The sequence below is a fragment of the Scleropages formosus genome, chromosome 18 (genome assembly GCF_900964775.1).
Source record: "Scleropages formosus chromosome 18, fSclFor1.1, whole genome shotgun sequence".
NCBI classification, from domain to species: Eukaryota; Metazoa; Chordata; class Actinopteri; order Osteoglossiformes; family Osteoglossidae; genus Scleropages; species Scleropages formosus.
This window is the reverse complement of record NC_041823.1, coordinates 13,267,536-13,283,185: the sequence shown is the minus strand read 5'-3', so window position 1 is coordinate 13,283,185 and position 15,650 is coordinate 13,267,536. Positions and strand designations below refer to the sequence as shown.

Genomic DNA, 15,650 nt, shown 5'->3' with positions numbered 1-15,650 from the left:
TTTATTATATTGATATATTTTGTTATTATGTCTTTACAAGCATAAAGAGTTAAGTGCTTTAGAATAAAGCAGCATAAATCATATGCAATACAAATAGATGGTGCTGGAATGACTATAATAAGTACAGCAGCCATGAACAGACTTGATTCACAAAGCTAACAGTACCAAAAAACAGGGTTTAGATAAAAAGCTAATTTTATAAACTCAAGGACATGGGTCTGAATGCAGCGGCAGTTGCGTGTTGCAGTTGCAGTGTGAAAAGACCTTGAGATTCCGTACGCAGGGTCACGGCAGGCCTGAGCCACTCCAGCAGAATATCCAGTGTACAGTTTGAAACGTTTTGCTTGGGGGAAAATTGATATTTACTGTATAGATTCCAGGTGAGCATTTTGGATCATTAAAGGCGGTATCAGAAAGAAGCATGCGCTACTTGAAGGTCTCTGCAAGGCCATCCTGCACGTTCTTCACGACAATCACCGGAGTCCCTGGCACAAAGTGAAGGGTGTATAAAAGATTAAATATACATAGACTGCAGGAGCATGAGTCACGCTGTATGGCACCAAGGCCCACCTTGACACTCTCTGAGAATCACTCTCTCCTATATAACCCCACTTAAAGAAACAGAAAAAAATATTATTCATTGGCTACATTTTTAGTGCAAAATGAAATAGTGCGGGTGTCACTGGAGTTCTGAAATATGCCATTTGACCTTGTTTGCCCAGCAAAGAGAGAGAGAGGGAGACCGTGCGCGTGTTTGCTCGCGGTGTTTGCTCAGAGCCCACGTGCGCGGCGCGGCACGGCGCACCCAGCCTGTTCTCCACGGTGACGCGCTCGGCCGGGTGCGCGCATGACGTCAGCGACTCACCGGCCGCTGATGTCCAGAGCTCGCGCTGTGGAACGAGCTGGGCCGGAATGGAGCGCGCGCTCGAAGGCTCGTTATAACGTCTTTCCGAGCGGAGGGGCGAAGGCGACGCAGTGAGTTTTTGCTTTGTTTCTAACCCTTTTTTTTTTCCCCCCCCGCTCGCAGAGAATACGGGCAGCGCCTTTTTTTTCCCCTTTCTGCTGCAGGAACCGGGAAAAAAAATGTGTCCTGTTTATTTTGGTGTGGTACTACGAGCCTTGGCTTGGCCGCGCGGCGGGGGATATTATCGTATCCGATATTTTAAATTACGTATAATCTGCCTCACATATATTCACACTACAGTCGTACACTGCTTATTTTACACACTGTACTGCATGTACACTGTGTTCGTACACTAGATACACTGCTTATACTCTCTGCTTGTCACTCGTGATGTACTGCCCAGCTGAATCACTAGATAATATTTTATTTAGTATTTATAAGTAAGGTCGTGTTTTAGATACACAATGAATGATATACTGTGTTTATATACTCATACATAGTTAAGTTATAGGCATCAGTCATGTACTGCCTACATACTCCATACATATACTGGCTAAAGGCTTCTTATTTGCTTAATATATTTCCTACCTACAGTACATACTGGTCATATCCACTGGATTTGCACTGCATTTTTACTGGTTATAATACACTGCTTGCTGATCATTTATTAGTTGTGTACTAAATGTACACAGTGCCAGCCAAAAGTTTGAGTGCACCTGTTTGAAAGCAGACTTGCATTGGTCATAAAACAAAGAAGCTCCATGTCTAAGGAGTGGAAGTCGGCCTTTTGGACAACGAGTAGAAATTTGATGTAGAGCTAACCAGTGTGAGAACATGAGTTGTGACTTTGTTTCCCACTGTCCAGCATGGAGGTGGCAGTGTAATGTTGTGGGATGATGGGGGGAGGCTTTGCAAGTGACAGAGTTGGTGACCTTGACCAAGTTCAAGGCAGTCTCAACTAGCATGGCTATCACTGCCTACTTCAAATTCATGTTGTACCATCAAGATTACAGCTAACTGAGCATTTTTTAGCATGATAACAACTCAAAACACACCTTATAGCTGGGCAAGAACTATATGGAGAAGAAGGACAACTGATGCTACTGACCAGGTTTTCATAAAACATTTCTAGCTGTTGAAAAAGGTAGTCTCCAAAGAGTCTACTCAGACATTTGACTGGTACTGGATACTGTGTATGTACAGATTATAAACTGTTTCTGCACTAGTTATAAACTGTTAGAGTTCATGAGCAAAAACAAGGGAAGATTCCCAGATGGAGGGGTACTTTAAATGCACTGTGCAGAGCATCACTCATAGGATGATATGAGGTGCGTCCAGCGTTTTGTTTGTTTAAATGTCTGTGTGTAACACACTAATATACAGCATGGACATGTATACCTGTAGGTGTGTTATCCAAAATGTCAAAAACAACATTTTTTCAAGGTAAATATGATACATTAATGTGTTTAGGATTCTTATTTAAGTTTGTCAGTTAATTTTATCCGGCGAGTTTCTGAATTTTTGGCAAATGCAGACGCAGAAGGTGATCGTCCATCACCCGCGGTATGCTGAGATCACCTGAGATCTGGGCAAATAATGTCATGTTTCCGGTGTGGTGGAGCAGAAGGCTGTAAACAGTATGTTTCTTGAGTGTGAGGATTACACTGTTGTCTCAGATCGTGTTTTGTGCACGATCTGAATCATGTATATAATTCAAGCAGGCCTGATGAGTTTTTTCATCTTCTGCTTTTCTTAACATTTGCATATTCACCTAGGCATATTCTACTGCGAACCATATGTCAATTTCTTACATTTGCAACAGGTCAATATTGTTGCTTTTCTACTTTTTTTTTTGTTACTGATAGCGATTCATCTTTCTTTGTCATCACATGATCATTTCCCCATACTATTGAAAACACCAATATACACTCATCACAAAAAAAGTTACTTTAACTTTGCTTTTATTGAGTTGTGCTCGTACCAGTTCACAGGACAGCCTTAAAGCTGTACAGCAACTGCACTGCCTACAGAGTAATTTTTTTCTCTTAAAAGTACTTATTGAAATAAATAGTACAGACAGCCAGCTTTCTTTTATTAATCATTTTAATAGCCTGTACATTTTATTATTCTTTCTGTCATTGAGTGTTTTTTTTTTGTAGTAGTCTGAAGTAGTCAGTAGCCTGAAAGCTGTGCAGCAACCGGCCTGAACTGGAACTTAGTTGCTCCTATTAAAAACCTGCCACTGGCGGAAATAACAGGAGAGCAAAGGCAGCTGGCGTTCTTGTGGCAATTTTTTTTCCACTCTTTGTTGAAGTAAAATTACCACATAATGGGTAAAATGCAGTTGTACTGAATAATCCTGTTGTATAAAAAAATAGGTAATTGCAACAATTTTTCATTGTATGGGTCACTTTAGTTACATGAAGGCTGAGTGTATTGTACAATCCTGACACTGAAAGTTGCCTTGAACAAAGGTTTCAACTTTAAAAAAATAAATAAATAAATATCAACAGTATGGAAATATTTATTATGTTCGCAACCTGTCTGAATTTGTCAGTGTTTCTGTGCATCAGTGACTGTGTGAAATCAAAGTCTAGGGTGTTTTTTTTTCTTTCTTTCAAAAGAGGCAGCAGAATAAATATAACTGAGGGAGGTGGTATTCAAAGTTTAGTCCTTGTGTGCTGAAAACATAAATTAAACTGTAGCTGAATTGTAATGCGAAACTTCACAAACTGCAGCAAATTCTCCCTGTATGTTGGTTTGTTATTTGACTAAATGGTTAAATAGGAAGGAAATCAGAAAATGTGTATCTAGTAGTGCTGTGCAGTAAAAGTACATTGTTCTAGTTATACACATTGTGGTTTACATAACATTATTCTTATCTTTAATCGAAATCACTGATTGATTGATGAGGAGATATAAATATGAACCTATACTCCTTTTTTAAATATAGACTATTTCTAAATTGTCAATTTACAGACAAGCTGCACTTTTGTCTTTCAGGTCATATGAAACATGGAGGGCTGGAACTAGTAAGTGTAATTTCTCTGCGTTGAGACAGACTTTCAGTGGCAGTTTTATTCTGATGCCTGGTTGAGGATGTGCACGGTGTCATCAAAGGAAACACGCCCAACATGTCGTGTCACCTATGTCTCTGCAGTGGGTACTCGCGGGAATACTACGACCGCTTTGTGCAAAGCCAGGACTCCTCCGTGGTGAACAAGTTCCAACAGAGGTACTGGAAGACCAAGCAGACACTCATCAAGGTTACAGGCAAGAAGGAGGACGAACATGTGGTGGCGTCCGATGCTGACCTGGATGCCAAGCTTGAGGTGGGTATCTCTGGCACCCCACCGTCCCTTCTGTACCCTCTGCAACAGCGTTAACTGCATGACACTACTATGAGAGAAAAATGTCAGAAGAGGGGTTTTTGTGACGATGGTCACATGGCAGGAGTGGCACCAAAGCTGGGCTTCCAGGCATCAGGTCACTAGGTCATTAGTTTCTTCACTCTCTGTACTCATACTGCTAAAACACAGAGTATAACTCTTATTAATTTGGACTCATGGAATTTCAGGAGATGCAGAAATGGTGCTAAAATTAACAATAGAACAACAAAATATAGACTTGTGAGGGGCAACAGGAGGTGTAGTAGGGACAGCAGATATTGTCCTAGTTGGTTGTCACTGAAACCTGAAGGTTTTTATACAGTAACCGGTTTGTGATTATTGGTACCTACCCTGTTCATGGATTAAGCATATCCTGCTGCCTAAATGGGTGACTCATTGTTAAGTTAATGACTAATGGGTAACTAATTTTAAATGCTTCAGATCATTTATAGAAATTAAAATGACATTTGTACAAAAAACTGTAAGGCCTTTTGTTGCTTCAGTTTTGTATTTATAGATTTAAAGTTTTATATATCATACTTTCTCTCACACAATGGAAGATGAAAATTAAGTACTTTTTGCTGTAGTCTTACACACTGACTTTGTTTTGGGTGAGAATGGCGCCTGGGGGTGAGACCAGTGTGTCCGAAGCATATTTGTGTTCTTCTGTCAGGTGTTCCACTCGATTCAGAGGACGTGCATGGAGCTGCTGAAAGTGATTGAGCATTACCAGAGACGGATCTGCTGTAAGTGTCCTCTGCTCGGTTCACTCCGGAAGCTCCTTACTCTCAATTGTAGTCTCACTTCATCGACATACTTGAACTGAACAAATTTTACAGATTTGAGTAAAATTGCCAATGTCGGTGTCACTATTTATTTCTTTACCCAAGTCGGTACCGATCTTAGATTTTCCAGTTGATCTGCGTAACTGGGAGTGTAGCAAGTACTGCAGTAGCAGCCCTGAGCTCATTGTGTTCTGTTCATAGTTCATACCTTTGTTTTGTGTGAACCGGGCATACTGGTGTGCTGATTCCTCTCTTCGTCCCTTCCCAGTTCTGTCACAGGAGGAGAACGAATTGGGCCGTTTTCTCCGCTCCCAGGGCTCCCAGGACAGAACTCGGGCAGGAAAGATCATGCAAGCCACGGGAAAGGCTCTCTGCTTCTCTTCACAGCAAAGGTCAGTCCGAGGATCAAACCAGTCTCTGCATCGCTAGCGTGCGCTCAGCGTTCTGCAGAAAACCCAAGAGGCCGACATTTTGTAATGTACCCTTTTAAATTTTTACCCGAGGCTCTTGCAGCTCAGAGCAAACCTGCTCACGTATCGTATTATTTGATACCGTTAGAATCTGTTATCCCTCGTGCTTTAATGTCCTTGTTAGAAAGCCACTCCTCTTGCGGTGTGATAAGGACAAACGGCCAGTGATATAGTAGCAGTGCCAGTCCCCACACATCCAGCTGAACAGAGCACCTGAGAGAAGCATTGTTCAGGGCAAACAGCCTCTTTTGAATATTTTAAAAGTTGTGAATTATTCATGAGTCTGTTTGATAATATAAGTAAAACTGATCAGAAACATTATCATAGGAGACACCTGTAAAGCACTTACTATGTTGTAAATGTTTTTTCTTAAATATGTAGTTATATGTTTATTATGTACTCTTACTGCCAACAAAGTAAAGCTGGGTAGTTATTAATGATATTTCTGTACTCTGGCTCGCTTTTGTGCTGCCCTGCTGCTATTCCGGAGAGGGTTGTTCCTGGGTAACTATGCAGTAATAAAAGGCTGAAAAGGTTCTTTTGGAGCATATTATTTGCTGACTGTATAAGTGCAGATTTTATATGATTATTACTCCCAAAAGGGAATATTACAAGTTCTTTTTAGGGATTAATATTACTGTGTTCCTTTGGAACATGCTTTTCCCCCCCAAGCATCTCTCATAACTTGTAATCATTTGTGCTGTATAGCTGGATATTTTTACTGGGGTAATTCAGATGAAGTACCTTTCAGGGGACCTTTAGATAGGCCCTACTTCAGGACTGATTGATCTCAAAGTGCTCTTTCAAAGCCTGTTCAACTGAAACGTTTTGAATTTGTTTTGCGCCCTCCGGCCCCCCGCGCTCCTCAAGGTTAGCCCTCCGCAGCCCCTTGTGCCGGCTCTACCAGGAGGTGGAGACCTTCCGCTACCGGGCCATCTCAGACACCTGGCTCACGGTGAACCGCATGGAGCAGGCCAGGACTGAATACCGTGGAGCCCTGCTCTGGATGAAGGACGTATCCCAGGAGTTGGATCCTGACACGTATAAGCAGATGGAGAAGTTCCGCAAAGTACGCTCCCTTTCACCTTGTCCATATGGTCGGGCCTCTCTCAGTTTTGCATCTTAATACCTTATTTACAAGAAAAGGACCAAAAATTGTAGCTTGAGCTTTGAAGTATTAATGATTTTGTTAGCGTAGTATTGTGATTATATGAAACAATTGACCTTTTTAAACGAAGACGAGCACTGTGGCAGTTATGATAACTGGATTTATTCACAAATGGAAACCAATATAGTGTAGGCTTCTAAAAATTTAAGCCAATTCCCAGAATTCTGTTCGAGTTCAAGTTTCCTTACATGTATGTATGTATGCGTTGACTGTATGTTAATTAACGTTAACGTTACATTTGGAAGAGGATTAAACACGTCAACGTTGTGTCTCTGTCACTAGATGGCGCTAAATTGTCTTAGATTGTTATTTTTGAAGAATACTAGGTTTTCAGCTTGTTATAGAGGCCATCACCTGTAGCGTATGAAACCTGTATTTGTGAGTCTGTCTTTGCAGAATATGGTATGTCCAATTGATTTACTATCTCAGGTAACCATAAAATGGTTGTTCACAGTTTATAGTCCAAGTATACTTTTTCACTGAAAAAATAATAAAATAATGGCAGTGTAGTAGCAGTTATTGACAGTGGCTAGAATTTGCAATTATAGAACTTTAAACTTGTCGTTGTGCTTTTTGTTAAACGTCTGTTTCTTTCCTTCCCAGTGGCACTGAAACCATCTGTGTATTGAAATGGTGCAGACGCTTAGTTTTTACTTAATAAGAAATCTCTTTTAATTTTATTTTTCAGGTCCAAGCACAAGTGCGTCTCACTAAAACAGGCTTTGACAAGCTGAAGAACGATGTCTGTCAAAAAGTGGATTTACTGGGCGCGAGCCGATGCAACCTTCTGTCCCATGTCCTGACAACTTACCAGGTGTAGTACACATGAGCAGAGCAAACGTAATCATACTGCCTTATTCAGAGTTTAGATAACAGGGTGCTACAGAAATTTTCTTACAGCATTTTGAATGCGCTGTTAAGGAATATGCCTCGGCTTTTCCCCGTTCCCCGACTGCAGACGACTCTGCTCCACTTCTGGGAGAAGACTTCTCACACCATGGCAGCCATACATGAGAGCTTTAAAGGCTACCAGCCTTATGAGTTCACAACGCTCAAGGTGAAGCATCTCACATGTAACCCATTTACATTTGTACATCCATGTTTGTGCTGTACAAATGTACGGTGTTGCTTGAAAGTATGTGAACCCCTTGTATCCCTTAGTTTTATCATAAAATGGTTATTTAATGAGAAGCAGTCTTTCTCATCTGAAATAATAGACATGTAATGACTAATTCCATATGTTGGTTTTATATGCTTGATTTATTCTAGTAGAAACACAGAAGTAGTGCAGGTGTGAGATAAGTGAACCCCAAGTTGTGCTGGTAAAACCAAGTAAGTAGAATCGGGTGTGTAAATCATTTATTTTATAAGCTTAAGACTTCAATCCTATAAGTTTTTATTTTAATATTTTGTAAAAAAAAATATTGATCATCATTATAGGGTTCACATACTTTCACTCAGCACTGTACATTGTATTCTGCTGCAACAAAAGTGAATTTTCCTCTGGGATAAATAGTTCTGTTTCATGCATTCATGAATGCACAGTGTCTCTCCTGTCCCTCATATAAAGACAGGAAAGTTTTTGTGACCTTACAATGATACTGTTGCAACGTTTACATTGCTGTGCCTGTTTATTATTTTAGCTGCCTGTCCAGGAAGATTTATTCTGCTGTCATGGTGACATAAGATGAGTGCAAATAAATTTAACTGCTCTCTGCCCCATACCGTTTGTCAGTGGCAGGCCTGAAACCGGTTTGCAACGGAAGTATGTGTTATACAGTATGGGCTCCTCGTTTAGTTTCTGAATAGACTCTTTGAGACATTTTAGGATTCAAATTATATGGTTCTAATGAGCAAATTAGTTCTGTGCTATTGGGAGATGCCTTGTTGACCTGACACACATGTGTGTAGTTTAACTGAGTACAATCATGTGTCACTGTGTCCTATTTTATTGCATCCCAGCAGCTGCATGAAAGGGCTCTGTGCAATCCATCTGTTTAGGAGTCACAACTTTCTTCCAAGAAATTTTCAGTCAGTCACTCACTGATTTTGGTTTATTCTCCCCTATCTGTGCCTCTACTCCGTCTGACATGGTGTTTCTTTTTATCCCAGCTGATGTGTTACAGTATAATACCGTTTGAATCTATTATACAGCTTGTGTAGTTCCTCTAATAGTATTTATTTGGTCTCATAAAGAGACCTTTTTGGTTCCTGAAAGCACCACCTTTTGCCTTCACTTTAGCAAAATATGCATTCATGTGCTATTAATCATGTAAGTTGGTCCAGCAGCCGCTGAGCTGTGGGTTTGAATCAGTACATGCTGAGTTTGCACGTTCTCCCCATATTCACTTGGGTTTAATCCCATTGTCCAAAGACATGTTTCAGGTGAATTGGTGACTCTGAATTTTTTTTTGTGTGTGTGTGTGAGAGAGAGATTATCCTGTGATGGATCAGCATCTTGGGCTGGGGTTATACTGTCCTGCACTCTGTACTTCCTTGTTATTCTTTGAACCACTAATACATACAGGACACAGTTAATATGCTTTTATGTTGAAACTGGAAAGAGAAACAAATGCAGGAATGATAAGTTCATTGCTGTGGTTTTCAGACCTTACAAGACCCCATAAATAAACTTCTGGATCAAGACACAAAGAAAAAGGGTAAGAAGAAAGTAAAGGGGAAGCAGGAAGATGAAACAAAACTAGCAGAGATGAATGATGAGTAAGTTCAGCTGCTTGTCCCTGTGTCTTGACTAGAATGTTCATGAATTTTCAGACTGGAAACTGAGCTAAGTTAGTGAAGTAAGGATAAAACACAAACTGACTAAACTGGACACTTGTCTGCTTGCGTGCCTACTTGCTTGCTTAGTTACTTATCTGGTATCTTACTTTTGTCATTATGGTGATTAACAGTGTTAGAAATGACCTTTTCAAAGACGAATATAGTGTGTTGAAGAAAATGTCTGATCTCCAGATGAAGAATGAAATGGTTCTTTTTTTGGTGCTTTTGTCACCCATGGTATGTTGTGTATTATGGAAATGTGTCATGATAGAGCAAAATGTACAGATAGGTGAAGAGATGGGCAGTTTTAACAGGCTGGGAAAGGAGATTTTGACCTTTCATGTTCCATGAATTGTGGCTCTATCATGTGACTAGCTATTGGTCACTAATTTATTCAGTTTCACATTATGTAAATTTTAATGTATGCATCAAGTGTTCCATATAATAGTGCTGTTGTTACATGCGTCTAACTCACAGGCTTGTTTCAATCGATGATCAGAATCGCAACAGAGATTCGAGTCAGACAGGTAATGGACTTTTTTCTTCAGTTATTATTCTTAAATTAATGTACGGCTTAATCACCTTACAATCCCCTTTGTCAGTTTTTTAACTATGATCCTCTTTTTTGAAGTTTTTTTTTTTTTTTTTTTTTTTTTTTAAAAAAAATCATGTCATCCGATGAATAAGATGGGTAATCTTTCCTCCCCCCAGATGAATCTCCTGCTCAGGACACTATGGATCGTGGCTTCTTTAAGGATGAAAGCCCCAGTGAAAAGCAAAGCGAAGGTACTGTTACAGTATCTTTCCTGTGTTTTCTGTCTCGGGGCACTAAACCTTTCTGTGAGGAAGGGGTGGAGTCGCAACAGCAGAGCGGTTCACGGTTTGGCGTAGCATCAGTAGCTGCTGACAAATAGAGCAAGGACTGCAGAATGCATACTGGCTAAGGGCACTGACTTTTAACCTGAAGGTTAGCTGTTTGAGCCCCTGTAGGTACCCTGTTGCTGCATTGTTGAGAAATGTGTGTAAAGAGAAATTGTACGGTCAATATGCAAAGCTATTCAAATGGGTAAAAAGTGTTGCCTGTGAAACATAAAATAAGTATGAGAAGCATGAGCAATTTGTTAACTTTGTGAATGAAAACGATGTTTGTGCATCTCAAGTGTGTGGAAAGATGTGCAGAGCGCTGTGATCCGCGGTGTTGCGTCAGCCCCACTAGCCCACAAACAAGACCATCTGTCTCCTGGAGAGCCTGGTGTTTTATGTTACCGTCGCATTGTTCAATTTGCACAGACTGCTTCTGGTCCTGTACGGGATGCGTCATGGCAACCGCAGTTGAATTGAACCCCTTGGTTTTGATGTTGCTTTTGTTTCCATTAATTGCTGTGTAATTAAAGAACACGTCTGTCTAATTGTTGTTGGGAGCTGTAATCAGGAGGATAATTTGAGCTTGGGTTACAGGAACTCGGCTAATCACAGAGTCTTCGGAGGCAGAGAGAAACACATATGGAGCTGTTGGTGCCAAAAGAATATGGGGATTAGAATTAAATATGTAATCCCGAAAATTAGAAATGTTCTTCTTATGAACTCGGACATAAAATTCAGTTTTGGTATTTCTCAATGAGATGTATCATAACTTATTCAAGTATTTATATATGTGTGTTTTTGAATGCATGATTTATTGAAAGGAACGCTTGCATTACTTTTCATTAGTAAGCGCTTCACAAAGAATTTGATCTGCACCCCTAAGGCGCTGTACAGTTTTCTATCCACAACTCTGCACTCTGTGGGTTTAAAGAGTTTGGTCACCTTTAAACCAAGGGTTCATTGTTGTTTCCAGGGAACACGGAACTGCTCTCACTCTTCCTGGAGCAGGACAGCGGGGAGAGGGATGAGACAGCACTTCTCAATGAGATCCTGAGCAGCTCCTCTCTAGATGAAAGCGACTTCTCCAAGGAATGGAGAGAGGTGTTCGGGGAGGAAGAGTCTCCATGCAACACTAGTAAAATGGGCCAGGTGGGAGCACCACAGGAGGAGGAGTCCACTTCCTGCTTCCTGCCCTCCCAGCTCCTGGACCAGAACATGAATAGTCTCCAGTCCTCTTTCAACGGTAGGTTCTTTCTGGTATGTAACAGACTAGAACTAAATGCATTTGTTGTGGGGTCCTACAGCAATAGCATTCATATTTTCACTAGATATTATTTTCTCAGACAAGATACACCTCAGATACATTCCATTCCATTCCTATTTTGCAGATGGATTCTAGCTTTCGGGGTCCATTGACCTGGTAATTTTCTCAAAAAGGACTTACATTGTTATGTTTTATGTACCTAACAAGTTACTAAGAATTGTTTACAAATTTCTACATGTGGGTAGTTTTTACTGGACAAATTCAGGTAAAGTTCATTTCTCAAGGGTGGCAACTTGAACCCAAGTCCTTTGATTGCAAAGTGGCTCTAAGTACTCTGCTGCCCTCCCACAAACTCCCAGTCACAGGAGATACATGGATCCATTTAAAATGATAGTGCAGCTGTACTAATTCATATAGTGAGTCATTTCTTCTCATTGTCTTCATAAACATGCACTATCGTTCAGGAAACCAAGAATCATGACAGGAAGTCTAGCCATGTGGGAAAAGAGACGCCACATCCCGTCACACTAGGGAAATGGTATATTTCATGTTCTGCACAAAGTAAACATGGTGATTGCTCGTGTTTGAATGCTGAACCACACTGCCACATCTGGTCAGTTCAGTTTACCCCAGTGAAAGGGACCTCATGCAGATGCTGGTTTTAACTTGGCTCTTAATTACATCTGATTGAGCCGTTTCATAAGTAGTGCTCTTATTTTGACATCATTTCACAGCTGTTAGCTGTTTGCGGGCTGCATAAGAAATGTGTTTTTGACGGCGTGATTGCAAAACAACGAAAAAATATCAGTCTGTTCAAAGTTAATGATCTGTAAGTCATTTCGCTACCTCATAACAGGCTTTGTTATCAGTGTATTTTATCCCAAAGTGCCAGTGTTCTAGAATGGAAAATATTAAAACCTTTCTTCAATTTCAGCTTCTCCCTAATAAAAACTGTAAGTCAAATTTTTTAGGTTGGGAAACAAAAATTGACATTGCATATTAAATATGCAAATAATTATTTCAAGGTATAAGGAACAGGAGTATTTTTGTTTGTGGGAATGCAAATAATGAAATGGTTACATTACTGTATGTATGAAAGTAGACATCTTGATGTTGGTCTCAATTCCAGACTGGGCCTTGAGTATTCCTCAGGCGAGCCCTCAAGGAGCTGAGCAGTCAGCAGAAGCTTGTCCTAGTGCCAATCAACCGTCATCCAAAGGTAAACTTGGCTCTAACAGCGGTCTGGTGGATGGACTTGAGCTCTGAGGACAGTTATCCCCTAAATGTTCCTACTTAATTCTGATAGACTATAATGTGGAAGATGTGGTTCTCATGCTTTCTGAGTCTTGTTGTCTGCTTCACACCTATGGATTGGCTTGTTAGTCATTAGTTATGTCCTCATTGCTTATCACTGTAGAAAGTTCTGGTACATTCGGTGTCAGGTCACTTCTAGCTACAAATAACTCTTCTAACTTCTTCACATGAGCAGACTAGCCTGTGTTTGAGAGGCTTTAAATTTGGTGCACTGATACCACGGAACACTGAGCTTGTTGAGATAGTTGTAGCCATCGCTGATACAGTGCTGTAGAGCCATAGAAAGGTCAAAGGAGCCAAACAGAACTCAAATGATAAGCTTGCCTCTGTTCCAAATTACCCAGCAACCCTGGAGTCATCCAAAGACCTCTCCACCTGGTACAACCTGTTTGCCGACCTGGACCCGCTCTCTAACCCAGATGCCATTGGAAAGACAGACAAGGAGCACGAGCTTCTGAACGCATGACCAGTCTGAAAGTTCCACAGTTGTGCTGCAGAGTTCTGCATTGTGACGTTTCCTACCAACTGAAGGCATCGAATGCAGACGCTTTAAACGCTGTTCGTGTTAAGTACTGCCAGAGAAAGAAAGGTATGGATAAGTCCAAAGGCAATTAAGCAGTTTCCAAATACAGTGTTGCCTTGTTTCACCCAAAGTAATGGTTTACTGTATTTTACAACCATGTGAATGCCATTCATTTACATAAATATGTACACCAGTTGTCACAGGTCACCTTTTCTACTTTAACAGCAATGTCACAGCAATGGTTTTCTTGGCACAACTAAAAGATCAAACCAAGGCTTCATGTTTGTATTTTTATCTATAATTAATATATTTCTGTTGTGCAATATGTACAGTACAAAGGAGACAGTTGCTGTTTTCAGACAGCCTATTAGTAATATTTGAGTCTAGTCAGGGAAGAAATCAGAAAAATCAGAATATTAACCCTTTGTGAAATACCTTAAATCAAAAAGGCAAATGATTTAACACAATGATATAGTTAACAATTTAGAAGATGGATCTTACTCTTTGTTCTGTGCAGCTGCAATAATATTGCTTTTATTACATTTAATGTTTTCCATGGTGTGTGATTTGAAACTAAAGCCACTGCAAACGGTTTCTGTTTGTGTTTATTCTGTCCTGTAGAGTTTAGTTCTACACAGTTTAATTCAAAATTACAAGGGAGATGGTGCCTGATATTTATACCAGTAACGCATATTTGTTTCTGCCTCAGAGTACATGCATGCTAAATGTTTCAATATAATTTCTAATATTTGTAAGACTTGTAAAAAGCTTCAGAATAGTTGTGCCAGATATATCCATAACAGGTGTTTAGATTTTACTGCACAAATTGCCCACTCAGCTCACTCTGATTACAAGTGAACTCATGAATAATCTCCAACTGTTTTTTCTTTCTTTTTAATTTTTAAATTTGACATGCAGCTGTTGAATGTTGATACCGTACTTAAAGGACAGTCAGTACAAAGTATACCACATTTCTAAAAAAAAAAAAAAAAAGACTATATTGAAATTGTATTTGTATGATAAGACTTTTTCCCTGATGCCAGAACATTGTTGGTCTTGATAGTCCAGTATGTCCTAGTGTGAAAAAGCAGATGAAATGAGGAGGTTTATCGGAGCTTAGTTTCTACAAATTCTCAAGTCAGGTCAGGGTGTTCAGTGAATAAATTTTCTGTCTAGTTGATCAACAATCACTAGACTGACAAATGTTATTAATTCAACATACATGTTCCCTACAAAAATTGTTGTGTAGAACAGTAATTGATCTGTAGTTTGTTTATATTAAAACGGTTATAAAAGCATTCAATACTGTGTGTGTGTGTGTGTGTGTGTGTGTGTGTGTGTGTATGTATATATATATATATATATATATATATATATATATATATATATATATATATATATAATTGTTTTTTTTGGGGGGGGATGCCTGATTATTCTGCCTTTGAATTAGATCGTAACTTAAAACAGACACTTTGTAGCACTGTTTAATATTCACTTGATTTTACAAATTACTTTGTTCTTGGTCAGCTGTACCACAATGTTTTAATAGCAGTATAGTAAAGTTCCATTAATTTACGCAAACATTTGCCATGACTGTATTAATGTTATTTGACTGAACTTTAAAACATTCTTTTGGGGTGATTGGTAGTGTGGTGGGGGGCATGGTGACACGGTGGCACAACGGGTTGGAGTCCCGCTTGGGGGTGCCTTATGATGGACTGGTGTCCTGCCCTGGGTATGTCTCCTCCCCCTCCAGCCTTGCGCCATGTGTTGCTGGGTCGGACTCCAGTTTACCATGACCCCACTCGAGACAAGCAGTTTGACTGTGTGTGTGGTAGTGTAGTACAGTACACTTGCTCCTCATACCAACAAAACTGGTACCAGAAGGTTGTTCATTTGTTTTGTCTATAACTCCTAATGCAAGAACTTTTATCGCAAAGTCAAAAATGTTTAACTGTATTTCCTTTATTAATAATCTAGGAAATGTATTGTTGCAGATCCATAACCTAATCCTTCATAAGATGGGGAGCCAGTGTATATGGCCTGTATAAATCTGTATGTATGGCTTTGTGAAGAACTGGCGGTCTAAAACATTACTTATATGACTCTATAGCTTCTTTGTTTTTTTCCCAAAATTGGTATCACTGTTTGGTAAATTTTTTCCATGTTTCTCAGAGACCACATTTAC

General features: G+C 39.9%; 1 protein-coding gene across 1 annotated transcript; it reads left to right on the top strand.

Moving 5' to 3' along the window:
- Positions 1-802: 802 nt before the first annotated feature.
- ica1 (islet cell autoantigen 1) lies at positions 803-14,760 on the top strand. Its single transcript, XM_018740551.2, has 14 exons — positions 803-975; positions 3,908-3,936; positions 4,065-4,236; positions 4,967-5,039; positions 5,347-5,470; positions 6,419-6,617; positions 7,405-7,530; positions 7,675-7,773; positions 9,325-9,437; positions 9,975-10,024; positions 10,209-10,283; positions 11,335-11,604; positions 12,755-12,844; positions 13,284-14,760. The coding sequence occupies exons 2-14, from the start codon at positions 3,920-3,922 to the stop codon at positions 13,403-13,405; spliced, it is 1,530 nt and encodes a 509-aa protein (XP_018596067.2). The 5' UTR covers positions 803-975; positions 3,908-3,919; the 3' UTR covers positions 13,406-14,760.
- Positions 14,761-15,650: the final 890 nt, after the last annotated feature.

What these genes read in the sequence shown, in the direction of transcription:
- ica1 (XM_018740551.2), top strand. An exon ending in TGCTTCTCTTCACAGCAAAG is followed by an intron (nt 5,471 to 6,418) that starts GTCAGTCCGAGG and finishes GCGCTCCTCAAG; the next exon opens with GTTAGCCCTCCGCAGCCCCT. An exon ending in ATGTCCTGACAACTTACCAG is followed by an intron (nt 7,531 to 7,674) that starts GTGTAGTACACA and finishes CCCCGACTGCAG; the next exon opens with ACGACTCTGCTCCACTTCTG.